This window comes from Seriola aureovittata, chromosome 1, assembly GCF_021018895.1.
Source record: "Seriola aureovittata isolate HTS-2021-v1 ecotype China chromosome 1, ASM2101889v1, whole genome shotgun sequence".
NCBI lineage: Eukaryota > Metazoa > Chordata > Actinopteri > Carangiformes > Carangidae > Seriola > Seriola aureovittata.
In genome coordinates this window covers 34,325,105-34,349,834 of record NC_079364.1, presented here as the reverse complement: position 1 = coordinate 34,349,834, position 24,730 = coordinate 34,325,105, and the positions used below count along the sequence as shown (strand labels likewise).

At 40.8% G+C, this 24,730-nt stretch overlaps 1 protein-coding gene and 1 long non-coding RNA gene across 3 annotated transcripts in view; one reads left to right on the top strand and one right to left on the bottom strand.

Moving 5' to 3' along the window:
• Nucleotides 1–2,799: 2,799 nt before the first annotated feature.
• Nucleotides 2,800–4,338, top strand: LOC130173376 (uncharacterized). Its single transcript, XR_008828411.1, has 2 exons — nucleotides 2,800–3,409; nucleotides 3,500–4,338. It is a non-coding gene; the product is annotated as an uncharacterized LOC130173376 (long non-coding RNA).
• Nucleotides 4,333–24,730, bottom strand: part of tpcn2 (two pore segment channel 2) — a 47,852-nt gene continuing 27,454 nt past the window's right edge. The window contains exons 7-25 of one of the 2 annotated variants that reach the window (XM_056382474.1): nucleotides 23,591–23,663; nucleotides 19,753–19,852; nucleotides 19,609–19,674; nucleotides 19,451–19,515; nucleotides 14,715–14,806; nucleotides 14,400–14,481; nucleotides 13,998–14,087; nucleotides 13,631–13,750; nucleotides 13,338–13,397; nucleotides 13,111–13,239; nucleotides 10,411–10,460; nucleotides 10,136–10,235; nucleotides 9,185–9,256; nucleotides 8,840–8,913; nucleotides 7,934–8,039; nucleotides 7,096–7,178; nucleotides 6,935–7,016; nucleotides 6,665–6,756; nucleotides 4,333–6,584 (exon numbers count right to left, since the gene is read on the bottom strand). In XM_056382474.1, the coding sequence (XP_056238449.1) occupies nucleotides 6,506–6,584; nucleotides 6,665–6,756; nucleotides 6,935–7,016; nucleotides 7,096–7,178; nucleotides 7,934–8,039; nucleotides 8,840–8,913; nucleotides 9,185–9,256; nucleotides 10,136–10,235; nucleotides 10,411–10,460; nucleotides 13,111–13,239; nucleotides 13,338–13,397; nucleotides 13,631–13,750; nucleotides 13,998–14,087; nucleotides 14,400–14,481; nucleotides 14,715–14,806; nucleotides 19,451–19,515; nucleotides 19,609–19,674; nucleotides 19,753–19,852; nucleotides 23,591–23,663 (1,615 nt within the window). In that variant the 3' untranslated portion in view covers nucleotides 4,333–6,505. The remainder of the gene's footprint in view (nucleotides 6,585–6,664; nucleotides 6,757–6,934; nucleotides 7,017–7,095; nucleotides 7,179–7,933; nucleotides 8,040–8,839; nucleotides 8,914–9,184; nucleotides 9,257–10,135; nucleotides 10,236–10,410; nucleotides 10,461–13,110; nucleotides 13,240–13,337; nucleotides 13,398–13,630; nucleotides 13,751–13,997; nucleotides 14,088–14,399; nucleotides 14,482–14,714; nucleotides 14,807–19,450; nucleotides 19,516–19,608; nucleotides 19,675–19,752; nucleotides 19,853–23,590; nucleotides 23,664–24,730) is intronic. The other variant, XM_056382480.1, reaches the window with a different exon arrangement.

Sequence of the window (24,730 nt, the reverse complement as noted above, 5' to 3'; positions counted from 1 at the left end):
TATATAATGTATTTTTTCAGGAGCACTCACACTTTCACCTTGAATTTCTCACAGACATTTCCGATGGCACCCTCTCCCTTGTCTTATATGATTTGAATGATCCTCTCCACAGCCATGTATGTGGAGTTCCACCATGTTTGATTTGGCCGTATGAACTGGAGGTTGCATTCTTCTTCCACAGTTTCTGCAGCCATGTGTGACCGACCTGTTTTGTTCCACAGTCCTTGGCATTTCCCAAAGGCTGCACGTGATAGCCGTTTGTATGTATCATTCTGTTCTTCTGCCTTGGCAGCATCTGTGGTGGCAACTAAATTTAACAGGTGACACGCACACCTTTGATGAGGAGGCAGTTGGTATTCAAGACCGTTGTTTTCTTCCAGGATGCTGAATGTGTCTTGATGGGTGACTTTGGGCTCTTCTTCAGAAGAGTCTGACTCTGCTTCTGTGGATGGGCTCTGCTTCCCAAACATTCTGAATGCTTTGATAAAATTTGACCCACTGTTTGTTGTGGTTCTTACCACTTTTCCCCTTAACCCGTACTGACAGTGAATGTCATCAAGGGCACCTGCAAGCAGATCGAACATATGGGACCCCCTCAACCTCTGGCACGCAAGTGCAGCAGATCTTCTCTCAAAGGTTTCCTCATCTATCCAATGACAGGTGACCCCGATGAAACTTCTCTGGTGTGCCATCCAACAATCGGTGGTAGTTGCGACATAACTAACTCGACTGAGGTGTGACATCACAGCCTTCTTCATTTGAGTGGAAGCTGCCTGTATTCTGGCCCTGAGAAATAACCTTGCATTGAGGATTCAGTGTTGATACAAGTTCTTTAAAAAAGCAGGTTGTTCAACCACAGCAAATGGATGAAGGCCTTCACAAATGAAGTTAATCAGAACCTTGTCAACTTTTGCTTGTGGCACACGTTTGGTTCCACCAACTGCCACCAAGTCAGACATTTTTGTGTGCTTGCTTTGGGTTTTTTCTGGTTTCCGTGCTGACACGAGGTCAGTGTAGACCTTCATCTTTGATGGATGTTTCCTCTGTGAACAAAAACAAACATCATCATACAATGTTTACCATGTTTTCATTAAATATAGTTACAATATTTTTTATATTAACAGATTAATTCATATTTTTCAAAGTTTAATGTAGAATGAGTAGACTATATCATGGATGGTTCACTCACTCCTGATTACTGTATGAATAACATTCACCAATATAATGGCTAGAAGATTTTTTACTATCCAAAAATCCTGAATAGCTTTTTGGTTATAATAGTCTCATAACGATAAAGCTATTCATGATTAATTTTCAAATTCCAAACACAGCCTATTACAACATTTTTTTCACCATGTAATTCAGTTTTATAAAAACATTCTGATTATGGTCACTTTTAAAATGTAATATTTTCCCACTTTTTAACCCTCTAAGTGCCAGTGTTTTTGTGGCTTTCTCCTTGTCTGTCTTTAGCAGTGGCGATTGCTCTAAGACTGCAAGGGAAGCTCAGCTTCCCCTAAAATGTCAACAAAATAAGTGGTCAAATATGTGCTGTTGTGTGAACATTTCATTGACTAAATATGCGCTAGAACACGTTCATCTTTTGTTCAGAATCAGCTCCTTATCACAGGTAACCGACACGACTTCTTCTCATTCATCCCCGCAGCGCCACAGAGCTTTACACAGTGTAGACGCCGAGCAGTGTAGACTCCTGACTTCAATGGGGAAGCAAAGAGTGGGTTGTTCCACTGCAGCGAAACTAGACGGTCATTGGATAAATGCTGGGCTTTGTCCCGCCCATCGGACGCTCAGCGTCTCTGGGGGTCTATGGGACAGTGGGCTGGCCCGGACGCTCGGCTTCTGCATGATGATTGGATGATCTGTCTGAGGCTGAGTCCCTTTTTGATTGACAGCGAAATGAGCGAATTAGCGATCTTGAAGTATTAGCATCCACCGGAGCAGTTTTCAAGTGGTTCATTCCGTTGTTCGGAGTTGATCTGGAGACGTTACTGATCCTCAGCGACTTTGTCTTTGTTAAAAACGACTAGCGTTGTGTTTGGCGACTCTCTTCTGTCGCTCTGCGAATTTACATTTAAATAAACGGACACATTTTATGATGTAGGCCGAAAATGAGCTTCCCCTCATTATAAGACCAGCAGCCGCCACTGGTCTTTAGCCTCTTTGGCATATTTATTTGAGACAAAACAACCTCACATGTTGTCCTCAAAAATGCAGCGATGAACTCTGAACTTAATGACGCAGCATAAACCCCTGTTCTATAAACTTGCGCCACACTGTGGTGAACACAAAATACTGCACCTCAGTAAACAGCAGTACAATCACAATCACTGAGTACACATTAAAAGATTGTCTCTTTACACAAACCTGTGTGGCGTGCAGTGATGGCATATAATCCGATCACACAGTCTATGGTTGTGATGGTTACTTCACTTGTGATCTTTGCTCGCACACTGTGCGCCAAAATCATTTTCCCTGTTCCACATTGATTTTTTTTTTTTTGACGCAAATGCGAGTGAAATGCTCGCACCGTAGAGACCTGATAATACAAGCAATTTTCAACACATATCATAGCAATATTAGCATAATTTTGTGTGAAATTAAGGAGTCCATTCAACTCCAACTTTATTTATAGAGCACATATCCACCAAGTTAGCTAACGTTAGCTAGCACTAACTGGCTGCTAACACTGATGTTAGCATGCCACGGTTGAGTAAAGTTATTGATTGTATGGATACATGATTAATTGCATGTAACATTATTTAGCTTCAAGTGCGGTTATCTTACCTGTACATGCTTGCGCGAGTTGGAAGAAGAGTTTTTGTAGGTTGATAGCTGCCTCTCTTTCGGCATACAAAGCTTACTTCGCATAATGACATTGTTGTCATTCGCGGACTTGAACTCAAAGAAGTCCTTTAAGTATGGCCAGGGATTGGCCTCACGTTCTCCTTGCGTGTCTCTGAGTTCCAAATTCGACCCCCCTCCGTCGTTACAATCGTGCTTGTCGTCTCTATCCCCAGACTCGTTTCCATCATCGGTCTCCACCATCTTTATGCTTCTGTGCCACCAACGTCTGTTAACCTGGCGCCGCAGTTGTCCAGAGCCAATCAGATGGACAGTTTCTGGCTGGCACTCAGACGCAGTGCAAGTTCATCTTTTTTTTTTTTTTTTACTTTGTAACGGAAGCTATTTCAAACGTAACGAATTACAATTACTTCAAACAATATGTACTTAAGTAAAAGTAAAATTACTGATTTTTAAAATTACTCAAAAAAGTACAATTACACAAAAAAACTACTTGGTTACAGTAACGAGAGTAAATGTAACTAGTTACTTTCCACCCCTGTCTGTTCTGGAGGCTGATGGAGTGAACTAGTAGACCCCGAAGGAGGTGAGGTTCCTTTCTCTGTGTTAGAGGCAAATTTCAGCAGGTTTTCAAAGATTGTGCCCAGGTATTTATACTCCTCAACTGTCTCCACAGGCTGTCTCCACAGGCTTCCCATGAATCGTGCTAGTGACTGCTGCAGCCAGTTCCCTCTGTTTGTTGGAGAATAGTCTTTCTTACGTTCAGTTCCAGGCATTATCGCACCACTCCACAAACACACAAGGAGCTGAGCAGTAGTGCTGTGAGGAATGTGAAAGCAGGAACAGAAGAACTGTGTCATCAGCGTACTTGACCAGAAGAGAAGAAGGGAAGTCTGCAAACAGGAGTCTGCTTCTAATGTTGGGGAGTTCCAGATGCTTATGCATGGTGTTGCGTCATTATCACAAACTGGAGAGGGTCCATCTGTGAGTTTGTTGCCATCATAATGTGGTTTTTGATGATCCCCTCCATTGCTCTCATTACAGAGGAGGTGAGAGCCACAGGCCATAGAGACTGAGGTCACTCAAGACCTTGATGGTGCCCTTTTTAGGAATGTGGAGTGTTTCCACAGCTGGGGGACTGTGCCGTTGGCCAAGGAGCTCTGGAACAGCATCTGAAACTTGCATTTTGGGTCCATAACTCTGCTCTCTACAATAAACTTCTTTACTTCTTCTTTACTTGGGACTGATGCCAGATCACTTCAAAAGTAAGGTTTCAAGACTAAAAGCTCTTTAATTTGCCATGCCATGGTTTCACATATAACCAATGCGTGCAACTATGAAGGTATTTTTGGTCCAAAACAACTTGTGAGACCTTTGACTGTGGAATTAGTGACTATTTTATACAATTTCTAATTCCACTGTCACAAACACTCAGTTGTTTTGTATAAAATTGTATCTTGTTGTACTGAAGCTTCTCTTCATAAAAATCAATAAAATCACAAATAAGACTTTGAATTTTTACAAAATGTTTATTTAAAATTTGAACCATTTTTTTAATACAAACAGTTCACAACATGCAGACTTAAATACAATCTGTAACTCCAGTTACTGTCAAATATTACTATATTGCATTTTCACTTTAATATACATCTTCTTTGTATAAAAATTGTGTCCCCAAATAAAATACATTTGAACTGTATTTATAAAAACACCAAGGCACACGAAGAGAAGAATCTCCATTCAAACAACACACGTCAGTCACTGACAGTGAGTTTGTCCCTTTTTACCCTTTGAGTTCTCAAGACACCAGCATTATGGCAGATTCACGATGTGTGAGTGTGCAACCTCCGGCCTCTGCAGATAATCAGAACACAGATAGTCCCAGAGTATATTCATCTGAAGCTCCTCTAACATAGTCTCACGTGACTACCTACATGTTCTCTCCAGGACCTCCTTTGGAACAACTGCATCCACACATTTTACAAACACAGATTAAAAATCCTGAAATAAATCCAGGATAACAGTTTTAGCCCCAGTATCTACAACAAATGAGCAAAACAAGAAATAAATAAATAACACCCAGGCCCCTCTTTGACATTTTTGCTAACATGGTTTGGGCTCCAGTCATATCAACTGAGGAAACTGAGCTGACACTGGTGTTAGTGAAGCAGTGAACCCCTTGCTTCAAAACTGAGAGGAAACAGGCCACATGGCAAGCTGCTCCTGTCACACCTGCTGCTGCTCACCCACTCTAACCTCATAATGGAGATCAACAGAAGAAGCTGTAGAGGGAATAGCAGTAATATGACAAGCTGAACTAATATCAAAACCTATTTACTAAACTTGAGTGGATCGAGTCCAGGTAATGGGTTTTCCTCTGCTGTTGAAGAGGCATTCAGGGTACTCAGTAAAGGACACCTTGCTGTGCTTCCTGTGGTTGCATGACCACACAGCTGTGTCCACATTATTGTAAAAACCTGCGAGTGCTTCTCCTCCATTACTGTGTATGTCATGACAGTCCATCCCTCATTTGCACCATTCGCCATGCAAAGCTGCACTATGGCAAAGTATCTGTGCTGGCCTTTGACCTGAGCTTCACTGACCTTTGTGAGCCTGTAGCTCTTGTGTGTATTTGTATTTTGCAAATTTCACTCCCCAGTCCCTCCAGGAATTTTGCTCAGAGCAAGAGCCCTGTTTCTCCAATAATGTCAACACAGCTTTGGCTACAACCATCTCCAATGTAGTTACAAGGACAGCTTTGCTCAAGGAAGGTTGAGCACAGCTGCTGCCGTCTTCTGTGCTGTCATTATCTTCCAGCTCCCTGTTGTTCTCCAGGAGAAAACACCCCTTCCTGTCAGGGATGGTCCATTGCATGGAAAGACTTAAACATGTTGTAGTTTGATTGAGAAAGGAGAAAGAGGTCATTCGGAGCTGGTAAGGTGAACATCTGAGTTTACCTCAGAATTTTATGGCCTGCATCCAGTCAAACGTTAAATCTGCTCTGTCTTTGTAAACAAGCACCACGTAGGTTACTCTCATTTCACAGCAGCAGGACTCACACTCTTTGCTAACACATGTACCAGACTGTGATGAGACAATATACCTGGATTTAACAACTGTAATGCAAAATCCAATATTTCAATTAATTAAGCTCCTCATATTTAATCAATTAGTGAGAAAGACTGCTCTAGATCCTCTTCTCAACATTAGATACTAAATCGCTGCCGCAGTTTGTCAAACAAAAGCATAAAGTAAATTACATTTGTAAAAGCAGATTTTCTCTGTGTGCTGATGTCACAGTTTGATTAATTTCCAGTGCAGTTATTGCAGAAACATACATAGGTGCTGTATAGCAATTCACTGTGGAGCTGGCACATAACTTTTGGTTCTTTAACTTCACCCACTCATGTTCATCTCAGCCAGTGATACGACACCTGCCTCCAGAGCCCACACCAACAAGAAATCTTTGTGTAACTGAAACCGCAGCATGCAGTGGTTTTACTCATGAATAACCAATAATAAAAACTTGTGCTATTGGTTTCAATAAATGAAAATAACACAGATTAAAATAAATTATAAATTCTCTCACACAGTAGACTGATTTACTAGCAGTGTCTCTGTTGTAGGCAGGTGCTGTGTGTGTGTGTGTGTGTGTGTGTTTATGTTTTTGTTTGTGTGTGGGTCACCAGTGTAGGTGTAAGTGTGGGTGTTGATGTAGTTGACAGAGTAACTCTTCCTCTGTTGGCTCCTGGATTTGCTCCCTGCATAGAAACGATGGGACAGGCAGTGAGCTGTGGCTTCACAGCTTCAGAGATTTACAACAGCAGCAGCATTAACGTACTTGAACATGAGCTGGACCGAGGTCTCATATCTGATCCTCTCCACATCTGTCACAGAGCAGCTGTGACTGCGGTCCCACCTGTAGATGAAGTTCTATTAGAGAACAAGGAACACAGACTTGGGTTAGTGTTACTCCTGTGTTTTAACTGCATCAATTGATTAATTAATTGTTGTAAACAAGAATTGCATTTCCATGGTTACTTGTAGTTGGAGCGATGTTTGTAGTGTTTAAATAAATTAATGTATGCATGTGTTGTCTCAGTGAACTGACCTCTAGGATGAGCGCCACAAAAAGGTTGACCCACATGACAGAGGATGTGAGCCACCAACACACAAAGTAGATCTTAGCCCACCTGGGAAAAATATGATGTCCTTATCATCATCATCATCATCATCACCAGCACTGATACTTGTAAAATGTGTTTGTCTTACTCGGTGGTGTATCTGCTGTATGCATCCATGAAGGCCTGCCAGTTGTTGACTATCATGACATCATACAGCAAAATGATGGAGGCCTGATGGGGGGGTGGGGGGTGGTAATATAATTGACAGTGATAGTCATTGTAGGGCATGCTAGTTAGAACTTTGTCCGACTTTCACCAGCGCTTTCACCATGTCACATGACATTAAAACCTTGTGCGAGCAAGATGTATTTATTGTAAGAACTTCAGATCCTCTTTTATGTTTCTCTCTGACAAAGGGGATACATTTTATATGATCTCCTCCTTCTGGCAGCTCATTTTTTACATATACATTTTACGAAAATTATAGTTTTCATTTCCAGCAGAAGTTTGTTACTGTAAAAGAAGTCATGTTATTGTAGGACATATTTTTACATTTGATTTCTTTTTCTTCCTCCTGGCAACATGGTGGCCTTTGTTTTTCATTCTCATCCATACAGGAATGTAATATACTGTATGACATCCCTATGACATGTCCCTATATCAAGAGTGACATTGCCATAGATGTTACCTAAAAGTGGATATATTATTATCACATATACACATCCTCTGGATATATTAAGATATAAGTGTATAAATATATGAAATACCCATAGTTTTTATTATTTGTATATGTACATATATTAAAAATATCTCTATGATGATTTTTTTGTTGCATATAGGTTAAGGATATATATTCAATTTATATATGCAAGTTAATTAAAACAACATACATATATTCATTTTATTTGCTTATATATGGTTTCTTTTTTACTAATTTCTTTTTCATTTCAATGTCTCTCAAACACAACGATGTTGTTGTTACTCACAGCAAAATCATCAAAATTATTTGGCCAGTACTGGAGCTGTTCATATGTACCACATTCCATGGTGAGGTTAGAGGTGATGTTCTCCATGGAGGTGTTGGAAAGCACACTGGGAGACACACACACACACACACACACACACACACACACACACACACACACACACACACACACACACACACACACACACACACACACACACGCGCACGCACACACAGTATACACATATTAGCACACACACACACACACACACACACACAGTATACACATATTAGCACATACACATAATCAGAGATCACTGAACCAGACACTAAATAACCAAGTTTGTCCCAGTGCTTTGAAGAGTACTCCATTCATTTGACATCGTGTTCCTTTATGAATTTCCCCTGGGGGGATAGATAAAGAATCTATCTATCTATCTATCTATCTATCTATCTATCTATCTATCTATCTATCTATCTATCTATTTTTAACAGTGTTGGACTCATGATTGATAGTTAAAAAAAAAAAAAAAGATCAATGGAGCAGAACCAGGGATGTTCCAGAACCAGCTCAACCCCTCAGTGTTTGGTGGGGGAATGGGGTTGATTCTAATGTATCCTACGTTCATTTGTGAAACTTAGCTGATATATGAAGAACCTACAACACTGTGTTGTTTCTAACTGACCTCATCCCATCAGTCTGACACCAGCTGTCTGTGAAACTTTAACAAGCCTTAAACAGATGTTAACCTTTACCTTTTAATGAAAGCAAGTTTAATGACTGTTATAACTGATAAAAGATGTGAGTGAAATTTGTATTTTGGTGAAATGTATAAAACAAAACAAACTTTTTTATTTCACACTGACTGAAACCCTGCTAAATCTGATCTGTACAGAGATGATGATCATGTTTTTCCTCACTTCATACCTGATCTCTGGAGGAGGTTTAATAGCTCCTTCAAACAGCCAGATCCCAAACACAGCAAACACATAGTACACCACCTGTTCAGAGAGCATCAAGAAAACACACACTGGCTCCTTATCGAGTAAACTATTGTCAGGTGAAAACCATCTATGTCCAGTAGGTAGAAAACAGAAGACTGGATAATACATTTTCACAGAGAGTTTGGAAAAGGTTCTAGGAGCCAGAGAAGGTAAATGGGGTCAATCAATCAAGTGCATGGATTTATTCAACTTGTTATGGTTTTCACAGTGATAGGTATCATATGTTTAAAGCATATCAGCTGGTTGATCGAATGCTGATGTCACTTACCACCAGGATCCCTGCAAAGGCTCTGAGGTTTTTTACCAGGTCAAGCAGAGTGCTCGCAACCAGAGCCATGAGCTGGAGAACAAGACAATGAGAGACAAAAAGGGATATGAGGGACACATACGTGAGTTCATGATGAGGCTGGAGAAGACTGCATGTCTGAGCTGATGTAAACAGGACGTGTGATGTTGCCATGGAGTCCATGAATATTATAAAATAAATTCTGTTAAGTATATAATGAAGCAATAATTTGTGAAATAATTCATGAAATTATTTAAAAATCAATTATGTAATTGTATTTAATAATTTTCATAATACCTAAATTCTATATTCAGTTTATAACTGCATTGAATATTATTTAAAAGATTTTTAATTCCCTTTTGTCAAAAGTATTGTTATGGTGTTTTTCTAAATGATACATTTGTTTCATGAAATTATTCGTCACAGTCATGTCGTTGCCATCTTGATTTTCGAACAATCACATGACCCTCTGGTTCTCATGACAGCAAGCTCAACAGCTGCTCCACATTTAACAAGTTAGCTCCTGTTAGCCATAGTTAAAAAATCCCTAAATGATTTCACAAATTACAATTTTTTTTTCCAGTAATTGATTTATTTCTTAATTATTTTTTTCTAATGTTTAACTATTTAACAATTTAATTACTTTGAGACTATATATCTGAGCGGCGCTTCAATCACTGGATCACTGTTGATAAATGAAGATTAGATTAGATTATGACATGACCGGAAGTTATGATTTTATCCTTGGGGGGAATCAAGTTATGCTATAAGAACAGTGAATGTTATGTTGTACATGTCAGCTTTTTACTGGAAAGAATATATTCGAAGTGTAATCACCAACATTTTGATTAGTAACTGTTATTTAATTTTTTCTCAGTAACTGTTTGTGGTTAACTGTTGAGTTGATTTCAGAATTTCTGTTCTGGTGTGTACCTTGATGTCTGGGATGATTCGCAGGAAGCGGAAGACAATCAGCATGTTGACCAAGCGAACCATCTCCCACAGAGACATGACCCCATGAGAGGACGGGTCCCTACACACACACACACACACACACACACACACACACACACACACACACACACACACACACACACACACACACACACACACACATTCATTCAAAATAATTAAATGATCAAGTTAGAGATACAAACTACAGCTGAAAATACAAACATTAATTTTAAAACTAAGAAATAAAAACTCACCAGTGAGAGTATGGAAGTCTGTATGTGGCATAAATAGTGATCTGCAGGGCCTAATGGGGGAAAATAAAGACATGAGATCAATGTTGAAACCTAAAGTGATCAATGGTGATGGATCAATATTAACAAGATGTAAGAGGTTTTAAAAATAATCAGTTAAGTTATTAAATAATTCCATCATTGTTCTCTTTAATACTCAAATATAAACCTAAAAGCATGTTTGGTCCCATCAGCCCTGTGTTTGCACCTCGTCTTCAGAGGTGCAGAATACACAACTAACCTCTGTTGACTTGACTGCTGTTGGGACTCACTACATTCATGGTGGTGGAGAACACATGTTTCTTTGCTTCCAAAGAAAATAGAACTCACTTTCCCACTGTTCACACCTTGGGACAACCCTCCTCCAGGGACCTCACGGACCAGTCAGTGTTGGCCAGAGTGTGACATGTGACCCCCAGACTGTAACATTCTCCCTCACTCAGCTTTTCAACACAGAGTGCACAAGTTAACTTCAGCTCCAGTGGCTATGACACAAAGTCTGCCAGCTGATTTCCCAAGTAACAGGAGTCACAGCAGAGTTAGTGTGAAACTAACTAACTAGCTAACTCTGTGAGAAGAACAAAGGAGAATTCAGTGGTCTCCTTGACAACGCAGAGACCACACAGCCAGACAGCACTTCAGTCCACCAGGAAGCCACCCAACTCAACAACACTGGAAAGGACCTCTTTGCTTTTATCCAAGGACTGGGTAACGTTAACTGACTGGGTCTAACCTCACCTAGCACAGAACAGCTAAGCAGCAGAACTCTTAACCTGGGTTAATGTACATGTTGGTTAATGTTTTGTTGTTGTAATGTTTGCTTAGGTTGTGGTTAGTCACACAGTTAATTGAGTACTTGTATGTTCACACACATACCTGTAGTACATCTCAGTTCTAGAACCTGCATGCAGCTAACCTTCCACCTCTAACCGGTTACCTTTAGATTACATGAGTTACACACACACAGGTGGCCTCAGCGGCCATTTCAAGTAGTTTCTTTGTTTACCACTATCTTGTGTAGTCTTCTTTGTTCAGGCCATGTGGTCACAGCGACCATTTTGAATCAGCCATCTTGCCCCGATAACCCCCCCCCCCCCCCCCCCCCCACACACACACACACACACACACGCACAAACACACACACAGCCCCTTACCCTATCCTCAACCATCACAACCAAGGGCAACACAAACTACTGGTGTGTTTAATGTTGCACAATGGTGGGTATTGCCAACATCTACTCAGTAGAATTCCAATCCTTCAATTTGGATATAGTTATTAAGTTAATTATTAATCAGAGTTCTCTATGAATAGTAATACTGAATCTGAAACTGAATCAACATTGGCTATCTTCCCGAGGACTTCAATTCATTTTAAAGTTATCATTTAATTTTTTTTTTTTTTTATAATAATATGTATGATAGCCAATAAATTGATAAACAACCGAAGGTCCAACATATGGTGTCCCACTCATGAGACAGAGCATAGACCCAACACTGCTCCTGTTGTTTTTCTGCATGTGTTTGAGGCAGATTATGTCACATTTGCACCTGAAAAATTGGCACCAGAGCTGTTATAAACATGGACATATAATACTGATGGGGAATCACATACATCAAGACAGAGTCGAAACTAAAGTGTACCACAGTAGACTGTTCACTGTGATGAAAAAGAGCATTAGAAAAAGTACTGATAATAGTACAGTCACAGTACAGGATCGTTAACAGTACTGTTACAGTACCGAATCCATAAGCAGTATCAGTGAAAGGAGTAGTAACATTAAAATCTTGACGATACACATCCCCATTTCAGGGTGAACTCTCAGTTTGTGTCATTTTGTTTGCACAGAGGAGACATGATACATTTAGAGAGGACACACAACTGTTGACAGTCAGCACAGATACAAGTTTCACATGAAGCAGAAGGAACTATACAAAGTGTCAAAAGAGCCTCAGTGTATCAGCTTTGTGAAAATACACAAACCAGTGCCAACAGGCAACTGAAACAATTTTTAAAAAGAAGTATAATATCAATACACTACCTATTACTTTGTAACAGAAAACAGACACAGGAAGTTTTTTTATAAAAGTAAACAAAACTTAACCGTAGTGAACTTTGTAAATTACATCTGCAGCACCACTTGATGTCATGTCAGCCAAATAATTTTACAACATGAAAACTTCACAGTTCAGAAGTATCACTACTTTGTAAATGTTTTGAGAAGAATCCTGACCAGACCAAGACCAAACATTTTCTTTCACCAGATCCAGATTATTGTCTGGATCAGATCTCAACACCATAAACATGTCTGAATTTTTACATCAAGATCGAAACATGATCTTGCAAAGAGAGTTCTCTTGTGCTTCATTCAAAATTCTGCAGCTCAGGTATGAACCAGAACCAGTTTTAGCTTCCTGGTACATCTAGAATTGATTTTAAGGTCAACCTCCTTATATACAAACCACCAAGTTGAACTTCTAGCTCCCCAATTAACTATAGACCTCCAAGAACACTGAGATCGTCTTCTGCTGCTTTTCTGAAGGTTGGGTGACAGGGCTCAGGAGTGGTGGAATGAAACACATATTTAAGTTTTTCTAAATATGGCCTTTAGTATATATTATACTAAATATTAAAATGACAAGAGTGGGTGGGCAGAGAAACATTACCAAGAGCAGGATGGTGAGGAAGCCGTCAAAGATGTTGTTCCTGTAGGAGAGATACCCTCTCCAGCCGAAGGCAAAGATCTTCACACACATTTCAAACAGGTAGAAGAGGATGAAGCACAGGTTGATGATCTGACAGGTGGACAGGGGAAGAGCGAAATCAGTCACCACACTGATCAGGACCATGGACCTCCAGAAGACTCCAGAGGACCTCTGATGTGTCAGCTCACCTCTAAGATGTAGTTATCTCGCTCTGCTGTGGACTTCTCAGAGTTCAATACCAGGATGGTCTGAAACACACACAGGTTACCTTACAATATGCTGCCAGCTTGGTCAGTGTGTGTGTGTGTGTGTGAGTGTGAGTGTGTGTGTGTGTGTGTGTACTTCTATTTTTGTGAGGACCAGTTAGAGTTTTAGACTGGTGAGTTCAAAGGCTGTTTGATGGTTAAGACTTGGTTTTATGGTTCACATTAGAATTAGTTGAAGGTCAGTGTGTGTGTGTATGTGTGAGAGTGCAACTTACACATATGCAGATGACATTGGCCAGTGCAACTGCATTGCCAAATATAGTGAGATAGTAGTGACTGAAGATCACCTGAAGTCTCTGCAGGATCAGAGAGTTGTACTGAGGCAAGGGAGGGTGCTGGGAGGAACACAAACACACACGCGCGCGCACACACACACACACACACACACACACACACACACACACACACACACACACACACACACACACACACACACACACACACACACACACACACACAGGGTCAAATAAATTACCACCTCACAGTTATGTTTTGGATAACAGACAGAAGTTGACCTTTGACCCTTTAGATAGATATAAAATGAAGACATCTCAATGTTAGGTGAATGGGGCACCGATCTACCTCCTTGATGCGGTCTTTATCCAATTCTTCAAATATCTTCCTGAACTGCTCTCGATCCATGAAGCCGAGGTCTGCAAACCTCTGAGCCTCCTGACAGGATGGAGAGCAGATGAGTCGAGTCAAGAGGAAAGTTTAAGAACCAGAGGATGTGTTGTTCCTGGCATCATGTATTTCAGTATGAAACACATCATGTTGAAATTCAAAGTTCACAAATTTTAAAGGAGCATATGGAGGAGTGACACGTTACTAATAACATTAAGATCTGCTCCATTAAAGTGTCCCAGTGAGCTGTGACAGTGGATGTTAGTTCTATTATTAATACCTGTATGTGTGCAGTGCAGTTTGTGTGAAACTATGTGTGTGAAGATGTGACTGTGTCTGAGTGTGTGTGTTGGTTCTGACTGTAGTGATGGTTGCTCTGTAGTAGCTCTTCATCTGGACTCTGGACATCACCTCCAGCACGGCATCAACACGCACACGCTCCCTGACAAAGAGAACAAGACCACTAAGGACCAGGGGTTTAGGGTTCAGGTGAGGGTTGTGGTTTATGTTGCCATTGGTTGTGATGGTTGAGGATAGGGTAAGGGGCTGTGTGTGTGTGTGTGTGTGTGTGTGTGTGTGTGTGCGTGTGTGTGTGTCTGTGCATGCGTCTGTGTGTGTATGTGTGTGTGTGTGTGTGTGTGTGTGTGTGTGTGGGGGGGGGGGGGTATATCTCACTCAGTGGCCCGTTGGGCTCCCTGGCAGCTGAGGACTTGGAAAGCAGCTCTGATACCCAGTCGTCTCCTGATGATGGACGTCTGGACAGACATCTGGATGAAGACACAAACAGAAAGACTTTGATGTCCTGAATATGACAAGTTTTTATCTCCTCCTGTCCTGGGCTCAGGGTTGATTGTAAAGATTTTCTGAAGGTGAAAACACAGAGGTTAGGAGCACACACCTAAAAATCACTGTCAGTGTTTATTACTCATCAAAGTTACTGAATTCACTAAGCAAGCAAGCAAGGCATTGAACCTTCAACCTGTTTGAATGAAACTGATAAGTATTTTGGTATACACTCATTCACTTCCTTTCGAAAGGAAGAGACAGATACAAACAGGGGAACCAGCCTGGCTCAGTCCAAAGTACAAAACACACCAACACCTTTAAAACCCACTGGTGAATAAATGTGAGGTTTTTTTTAACCTGTACATAAACAAAAAAATCCCAAAATGACACATTGTAGTTTTACTGCTGTAACAGATGTTACTATGACAACACATCTTCCCAGGCTCTTGTCGCCATACAGTCCCTGACAAAAGTCTTGTCGCTTGGGTACAAGTCGACCTTAAGTGCCCCTCAAATATATTTGTAATCAATTCTTTTTACAAGAAATGGCTAATTTCAATCCCAACAACTTTTGAAATAATGTTTTGGTGCCAAACGAAACTGCTGAAAAGCATTCTAACGTTCACAGCTTGGTAAAGCCCAAGACAAAAGTCTTGTCACCTTGTCATATGATGAACCCATTCCTAGATTGCAGCCTCACCTGTGATCAATAATTGATCAATCAATTAGTGGGTGTGTATAAAAAGAACCCCAGCACACCAGACCTTCAGATCAACTGAAACTTGACCCCTGACAACATGCCTAAGATTCACCCTGAGACCAAAGCGTTGATTACCAAGAGGCTGAAGACCAGATCCACTGCTGAGGTGGCTGACACCTTCAATGTGTCTCAGCATCAAGCACAAAGAATAAGAAAAAGATTTGAAGAGACTGGAGATGTTTTTGTCACGCCCAGGTCAGACAGACCCCGCAAGACAACTGTTTGGGAGGACCATTTGTTGGGTTGAAAATCCAAGGCGAGCCCCTTTTCCACTGCAGCAGCGCTCCACCAGGCCTGGTCACCTCAAGTTCCCGTGTTAACCAGGACAGTTTGTAGAATTCTGTCTCGAAATGGCCTCCATGGTCGAATCAGTGCCCAGAAACCAGCACTAAACAAAAGGCAATAAAAAAAACGTGTGGCATTTGCCAAGGTCCTCAGCCTGCTAAAAGGATGTACGCTGGAAACGTGGCAGAAGGTGGATTTCTCAGATGAATCTTCGGTTGAATTACATCACAGCCACTCCAAATATTGCAGGAGACCTACTGGAGCCCGCATGGATCCGAGATTCTCCCAGAAAATAGTTAAGTTTGGTGGCGGAAAAATCATGGTCTGGGGTTACATCCAGTATGGGGGTGTGCGAGAAATTTGCAGGGTGGAAGGCAATATCAAAAGCCTAAAATATCAAGAAGTATTAGCTACCTCTTACATTCCCAACCATAAAAGGGGTCAAATTTTGCAGCAGGATGGTGCTCCATCGCATACTTCCATCTCTACATCAAAGTTCCTCAAGGCGAAGAAGATCAAGGTGCTCCAGGACTGGCCAGCCCGGTCACCAGACATGAACATCATTGAGCATGTCTGGGGTAGAATGAAAGAGGAAGCATGGAAGACGAAACCAAAGAATCTTGATGAACTCTGGGAGGCATGTAAGACTGCTTTCTTTGCTATTCCTGATGACTTCAATGAATTGTATGAATCATTGTCGAACCGCATGGATGCTGTCCTTCAAGCTCATGGAAGTCATACAAGATATTAAATATGGATTTCACAGCACCACTACTTAATTCACTGATGTTATGCAACATATTTTGTATTTGAAGTAAATTATTTGTTCAATTTTTACATTACTCTCTGTAGGTGACAAAACTTTTGTCTTGACAAAATCTGACCTTTCTGTGTTCATTAAATGATCAATCTTTCTTCAGTGAAGCAAATTTATTTTAGTATATTAAACATAATTTGGGAGGGTTTTAGCTTTCATATGAGCCATTTCTAAAACCAATGGATTAATTAAAAGTCAGGTTATAAGCTGTTGTTTCTACAAAATGGATAAGTGACAAGACTTTTGTCAGGGACTGTAGTAGGGTTGCCCAATTTGTTTCCTGGACAGACACTGGAACTGAAATCTGGGCACTAAAGCCATAGCTTCTGCACAGAAGTACTATAACTGCAGTTCGCTCCCCTTAGAAAGATGTGTTGTTTTTACATTCCTCCTAATTCTGCAGATTCTGTGTTACAGTAATTAGTGAGTTGCTGGTTCATGTAGTGTTGAACTTGTTGAACTTTTGGCAGTGTTCTTCTCTTGCTTCAAGTTTTTATGTTTCCAGCAAGGTTCAGTTCAGTTCAGTTCTGAGAGCTTCAATCGAGCTTTAACTTCATCTCAATCTTACAGATATATATATACAGCATATTCTCCACAAATCCTGAATTTTAACATTATTTTTGTGACTTGTGATTCATTTGTCTCTAATTGGATATACATTAGGAAGTCAGATCATGATGAAATACAAATTTAATTGAACCCTATAAACTTTGTCAGTTCATGTTATAATCCAGTTAGACTCCTCCTCCAGCAGATGGCAGTCACATCTCATATCCTATTCCACACACCTTTTCAGGTGAACTGATGGCCTTCCAACATCAGATAGTGTTTCCTCTGTAGAGAAATGTTCTTTGTGACTACCTGGCAAATCTGTCATTATAATAGCAATACACCAAGGTGCAGGCTCACCTGTCTCTTAAAGGGAACACGAGATGGCACTCTGACTGGTTTATTGTATGTAAAACAGTCATGATTAATTAAGAGACTAATCGAGACTTTCCCTCTCTACGCTGACATAAAGTCAGCGTAGAGAGGGAAAGTCACTGTCACAGGGCAACACTGTTGGCTGTCATCTACTGCAAGTAGCTGAGCTATATATCTATCTATCTATTTATTTATCTTAAGGTGGAGGATTAAAGGGTGACCTGAAGAAGCATTTTTTCTATCCAGTCATGTGACTCTCTTCTTACTCTATTCTATGTATTGTATGTACGAGAAGAGTTTGCATCATGTGGATGTGTTGGATCCAGCAGTGACATTTCTAAAAGTCAGCATACGTATCTTTGAACATGAGGATTTACATTTAGTTAATTGACTGTTGTGCTCCTTTAAACGGCAGGTTACTCCTTCTTGTTTTCTCTCCCTGGTGTGTCCTGCCTCAGCCCCAATAGCTCCAGCTTCTTCAGTTCAGCCTCTGCTGCCACTAACATGTCACTACCCTTCAGTCTGAGTGGAAATAAAACTGCTTTAGCCAGAGCAAGTGGGGAGAATAAAGATGGAGGACTGGTTCTGCAAGAATATATGGTGCAACCCCAGTCATATCAGAGTGAAGGAGAAGATCTGCTGTTGGGATATTGAACTGTTGGCGGTTGGTCTTAGACAACATAATGTACCGAGGGTGTTCTGACACATCGTTGCCATTGTTTGCATGCAACCAAGTGTGACGTCATTCACGAGACTGTTGTGGGAGTACAGAACCAACACCCTGATGCATTCATTGCAATATCGGGGGATTTTAACCATGTCACTCTCACCTCTCACCTGATTGGCTTCACTCAGTATGTTAACTGTCCCACAAGGGAAAATAAAACACTTGATCTGTTGTATGCAAATATATAGGAGGCCTTCACTGCTTCAGCTCTACCACCACTTGGCAGATCAGATCATAATCTGGTTTTTCTTCAGCCTTCCTATAAGCCCTTTGTACTGACGCACACACACACACACACACACACACACACACAGAGCCCCTTACCCTATCCCCAGTGCTGCTAATCACAGTCCCTGAGACACAGTTACCCAGCCTGATGTACTATAGTCGTCTTGTCAGGTAATCCATAATCCAGGACATGAAGCAGGGATCCACCCCCATCCCTTCCAGCTTGTCCACTCCAGGGTCTTCATGATGTGTGATGTGAGGGCACAGTGCTGTACTGTATTCATTTATATCAGCCATTTATATCACACCAGGTGGTCTCAGTGGCCATTTTGAATAGTTTTGTTTGTTTACCACCATCTTGTGTAGTCTGCTTTGTTCAGGTCATGTAGTCACAGTGACCACTTTGAATCGGCCATCTTGATTTTGTTTGTGTCCCCACAGACACACACATATACCCACACACACACGCACGCATGCATGCACGCACGCACGCACGCACACACACACACACACACACACACACACACACACACACACACACACACACACAGAGCCCCTTACCCTATCCTCAACCATCACAACCAATGGCAACATAAACCACAACCCTCACCCCAATGACTTTAATTAATTTCAAAGTTATTGTTTAATATTCATATTTTTTATATTCATATTTTCTTAATTTATGATAGCCAATAAATGGATAGACAACCGAAAATCCAATATATTTGGTGTCCAGCTCATGAGTCAGAGCTCAGACCCAACACAACCATCCTCTCCACAACATTCTGGTAGGACAGAGATGCAGCTACAGAAGCAAATGAAGCAAACAATAAATAAAGAACAAAATAATTCACAGAATGATGTCATATGTATGTGTGACTCACCAATAAATATCCTCTGAATTGGTTATAGATGATGGCGGTCAGTAAGTTCATCAGACAGTAGGTTCCTGCCAGGAAGAAAACAAATATCTCACTCAACAATAACACAATAATCTAACATCAGTATAATATAATCTAAGATAATAATTATCTTTACTTACCAATGACACTGAAGGCGACAAAGAAGATGGCGTAGCCTCTGTTCAGGGAGTAGGCAGGGATCATCACTAAGGACATGTAGAGAAGACAAACGAATGAAGAGTAATGATGAAACATAGCTTGTTTATCATGTGACTGGCTCATACCATCTGGGTTGTTGGCTGTGGTGAGCAGAACCAATAGAGAGGTGAGGGAGGTCGTCAGGTTCCTGAAGTGTAGCTGCCACTCCCCGTTCTTCTTTGGATCCTGATCACAGATCAAAGGAGACAGACTGATGATCAGATCAGAAGAGACAGACTTATGATCAGGGACCAGAGGACACAGACTGATGATCAGCGACCAGAGGAGACACACTGATGATCAGCGACCAGAGGAGAAAGAATGATGATCAGACCAGAGGTGACAGAATATCCGATCACTGTAGTGTCTACACAGAGTTTAGTAAAGGTGTGACATAGTCAAGGTCTGTATAGCGTAAAGACAGATGTCCATGTGTTGTTTGATTATAAATTATGTTTAGGCTCTATATTAATACTGTGAAAGTTTCACAGCAGAGTGTTTAGCTGAAATCTGCTATATTTTTATTAGATCACTCAGAAAAGAGTCAGCCAATCAGAAGAGAGGCTCAGAGCCCCCTTTTTTCTGATTGGCTCACCGACCTGTTGAGAAAAATGAGAGCGGAGATGAAAAACTACATTGAGATGGTTTTTATATCTCTTATGGATCAACGCTTCAAATATAACATAGAAAAAGAGGAAAATATGGAGCTTCAATAATAGATATAAAATATTGGTTCCAAGCTGTTTAGGACTATTGATTCATCAAATTATCAAAATATAAATTAATAATAAAAAGAGTTATCAGTTGCAGTCCTTAGTTAAATGTCACACAAAGGCACATAATGAGCACCGGGCTCCAGGATGATGTATGAAGTGATGTTGCTGCAGTGATGTTTCAGTGCCTCTCTTGTACTGTTATTCAGCACACCCTCCGGGTTATAGCTGGAACTACAAACAAGGAGCTTCAACTGTGAGCTGCACCTGAATCTGAAGCTCAGATTAAATCTTATATTATATTTTATATCTAATACAGTTTGGTGAATCAGGATCATATTGAGTCAATGCTGAATCATGAAAATAACTATTAACAGTTAACAATTTGTTCCGTCACCATGGCTACAGAGACAATAATCACTAGGAAGAAAAATGCCCTGCTATGATGATTAAAAGAAATAATACATATAATCAGAACTCAGGCTCTTATTATTTCTGAGCAGAGTTGTGAGCATTCATCTCATTTTCATATCAGAGTAAAATACACTGTGTGTTCAGCTTCTCTTACCCAAATCACATGAACCTTGAACAACCACTGGGATTTACATGAGAGACAGACGATACATGTTAGCAGGATCAGTTCATGGTTTTGATTTGTTGATAATAAGAAAGATGGACTATGCGATCAGACTTCACTAAAAGCAGCAATAATAAATAACTTGTGATATTGTGTTATTTTTTAAACTGCCTTGTCCTTGTGAAGACAACATGTTGTGCTTCAGTGGTGCATTTTGTGTAAGCACAGATATTCAAGGGATTTTCTGGACTAAATTATTATAATGACTTTTTCATATATAATAAATATAATATGTAAACTGGTCTAAACATAGCTTTTCAACTGTTTTGAATGCTGCTGCTCATTATTTCTGTATCCTCATTATTTGTACTTATGTTATGTTATGTTTCTCTCTCCTGCCTGTTGTGGCTGTTTCCACTTCCTGGTTCAGAACCAGTTTAGGCCTCAGGTGTATATACACAGCTTCATTTACTCACCACCTCCTTCCAGGCCTGAGGCCTCCACCTTCTCCTGTCTTGTTTAACACATGTTTAACATCCAGGCTGCTCAGGTGTTTCTGGATCAGTTTGTGACATTTTTCCAATGTCCCATATTTTACGTTATAGTGTTCCAGTGTTTTATCTTAATATCCATCCATTCATCTCTCTAGAGCTCTACCATCTTTTGTGTTGGTCTCTGAGCCTCCTCTGATTGGCCTGTGTATATTCTCATTTTTCCAGGTCATAGTATCCTAAAGGAGTTTTTTAAATCGAAAAACAACTGGACTAGGTTATTTGTCTGGGAAGACGTTTCACCTCTCATCCAAGAGGCTTCATCAGTTCATGTACGCATCTGACCAGGTTAGGACTGGTTCTACTTTCTGGTGTGGAGACCCAGGTATTTAACCTCTTGTGGGCGTTCACAAGGATGATGATGTCACTGGTTCCCTTTTGTGCTCCAAGTGTCAACGACAGTCTTGTCAGTTTGCATGACTGTTGTTGGTGGAAAATTGGTTTCGACTTTGTTAGTGCTCTATTGTGTTATAACGACAGTCGTTGGAGTCACTCGCCACTTGTGAACAGTTGTTATTCTTGGAGGCTAGATTGTTGAGTCTCCTGGGAAGGGATGAAAGGGCAGCATTGTAAATTGGAGATAGGTGGTGTCTGAGGCCTCCTCCCCTGTTGAGGGATGGTTTCTCTATTTTTACATAGATGGCCTCTTTTACTCCTCTTTCGAACCAACTGTCCTCTCTGTCTAGGATGTGGACATTGCTGTCCTCAAAGGAGTGGGCTTTCTCCTTGAGATGTAAATGGACACACCAAGCTTGTGTTCCAGAGGGTGGTGTGAGTCGAAAAGTAGATATTGGTCTGTGTGTGTGGGTTTTCTGTATACCCCAATGTGGAGGCTCCTGTCCTTTTCCATATGGACGTCACAATCTAAGAACGGCAAACTATTGTCCTTGGCATCCTCTCTGGTGAACTTGATGTTTTTGTCCACTGAGTTAATGTGTTCGGTAAAAGCTTGCACCTCTTTGATTTTGATTTTGACCCATGTGTCGTCCACATACCTGAACCAGTGGCTCGGTGTTGTTCCTTCAAAGGAGTTCAAGGCCTTGTTTTCTACCTCCTCCATGTATAGATTTGCCACAATAGGGGAAACTGGTGAACTCATGGCGCAGCCGTGTTTTTGTCTGTAAAATTTGCCATTAAACTGGAAATATGTGGTGTTCAGGCACAAATCCAGAAGCTGGCAGATGTGTTCAGGTATGAGATTTGTTCGGTTTTGCAGGGAAATGTCTTGTGTGAGTCGTTCTCTTACCGTAGCCGAAGCCTCCATAGTTGGAATACGGGTGAAAAGAGAAGTCACATCATAGGATACCATGGTTTCATCTGGTTCCATTTTTATGTTTCGGACTTTATCCACGAAATCGGTGGAGTTTTGGATGTGGTGTGGGGTGTTTCCCACCACTGCTTTCCTCTCCTCAAGAGTGAGGTTAGAGGGGGGGACCTTGGCCTCGGACAACGCTGCTGACACTTTTAACCTTAGCTGATCGGCCTCAGTTCCGGTTTAGTTGTTTTTCCTTATAGCAGATTCTGTAGCTGTAATCAAATCCACTGTAGGTAGCTCTTTTGGTGTCATGGCGAAATTTAAGCCCTTGGCTAGGATCTCCTTCTCAGGTTGGGTGAGTTCCCTGTCTGACAAATTCTTAACCCATCTGTTATGTGTTTCTTTCTGTGCTGGAAAGTCAGTTTTTTGCCTCCACGTGCTGAAAAGATATTTGGAGAGGTCGAACAAAACAGTCCTTAACAGAAATCCCCCAAAAATATAGCAGACTTCAGGTAAAGACTGGAAGGTTGGATGGTGGGTCCAGGTCGGCGGGGCTTTAGGCACAGCTGAGCATGATGACTGCTTTGATACATCACAAAGTTATAGAAGTCCTGACGGCTCAGTGTAAGGATCAAAGAACACATGGACATCCATCTTTATACAATATGGACCTTTAAGTAATTTTTCAATGTGTGTTTTTAGGTGTCCACAAGCTGGTATGACACACACGCACACACACAGACACAGACACAGACACACACACACACACACACACACACACACACACACACACACACACACACACAGTCTTTAATTACCTGAACTCACCTCAGTCTTAGCAAACAGCAACATGCCGATCATAGTGAAGAGGCAGAGGTGGAGCGCCAGCAGCAGGATGACACTGCAGAGACACGACAACAAACACTCAGGAAGGGGTGGACTCTCTGTTTATTAAAGATACACTCCAACTTTATTAAAGATACACTCCAACTGGTTACAGAGTAGCTCCTGCTTCGAGTGTGTTTTCTCCTGTCACTTCCTGTTTAAATGTTTTCTTCTAATGACATCCTCAATGAGAGTCTTTTAAAAAAACTCGGTTACACAGGTTAAACTGGGTTTCTAAGTAACAGATTTTAAAGCTTGGTTACTGTATTATTAGATGTTGCTTTACCGATCAAGAAGAGCTAGACATTTTATAACACAGCTGCTCATCTCAAGCAGCTCAACACTCATGACTCAACCTGGACAGATTCATGTCCATCTGAGTCCACCTGTCAGTCACCTAATGTCTTCTTTTAAACACTGATGCCTGAAATAAGATATAATAAAAAATATCAAAAAGGTATTAGGAAGCTAGTTAGTAATGCTAACTGAAAAGTTAGATGCCAAAATGTTAAACTGGAGGAGCTGAACTCCTAAAATGGAAACATTTTGTCTCCCTCTATTAGTACTAACTTGTAAACAGCTTTCTGTCTGTGTGTGTGTATGTGTGTGTGTGTGTGTGTGTGTGTGTGTGTTTGAGACACACACAGACACATCAGTGGCTGTGGCAGCTGGAACCATGTGTGGTACTGGCCCAAGAAGAATAAGCGCAAATAAGGCTCACACCATTTGTCTTATTGACTTGAAATTTGACATTCAGGTCCAGCTCAATGTGCTCTACAAAAAAGCCTCTTAGACCATTAATGTGCGTCTGGCGATATGGCCAAAAATCCATATCACGATATACACAGCAGCCTCTTGCGATAACGATATGTATCACGATACATAGATTATATAATAGAATAATTTCAGAACAGGTTACATAGACCCTGAGGAAAACTAAACTGCTAAATATATTTAAAAAAGAAAACATAGAACACAGTATGTAGACATACAACATTTATTGTGCCCCACTGTAATCATACAGTATTCTGTAAACATAAATGTTGCACATTTAAAACTGGTCTTATTTAATAATGAGTAATA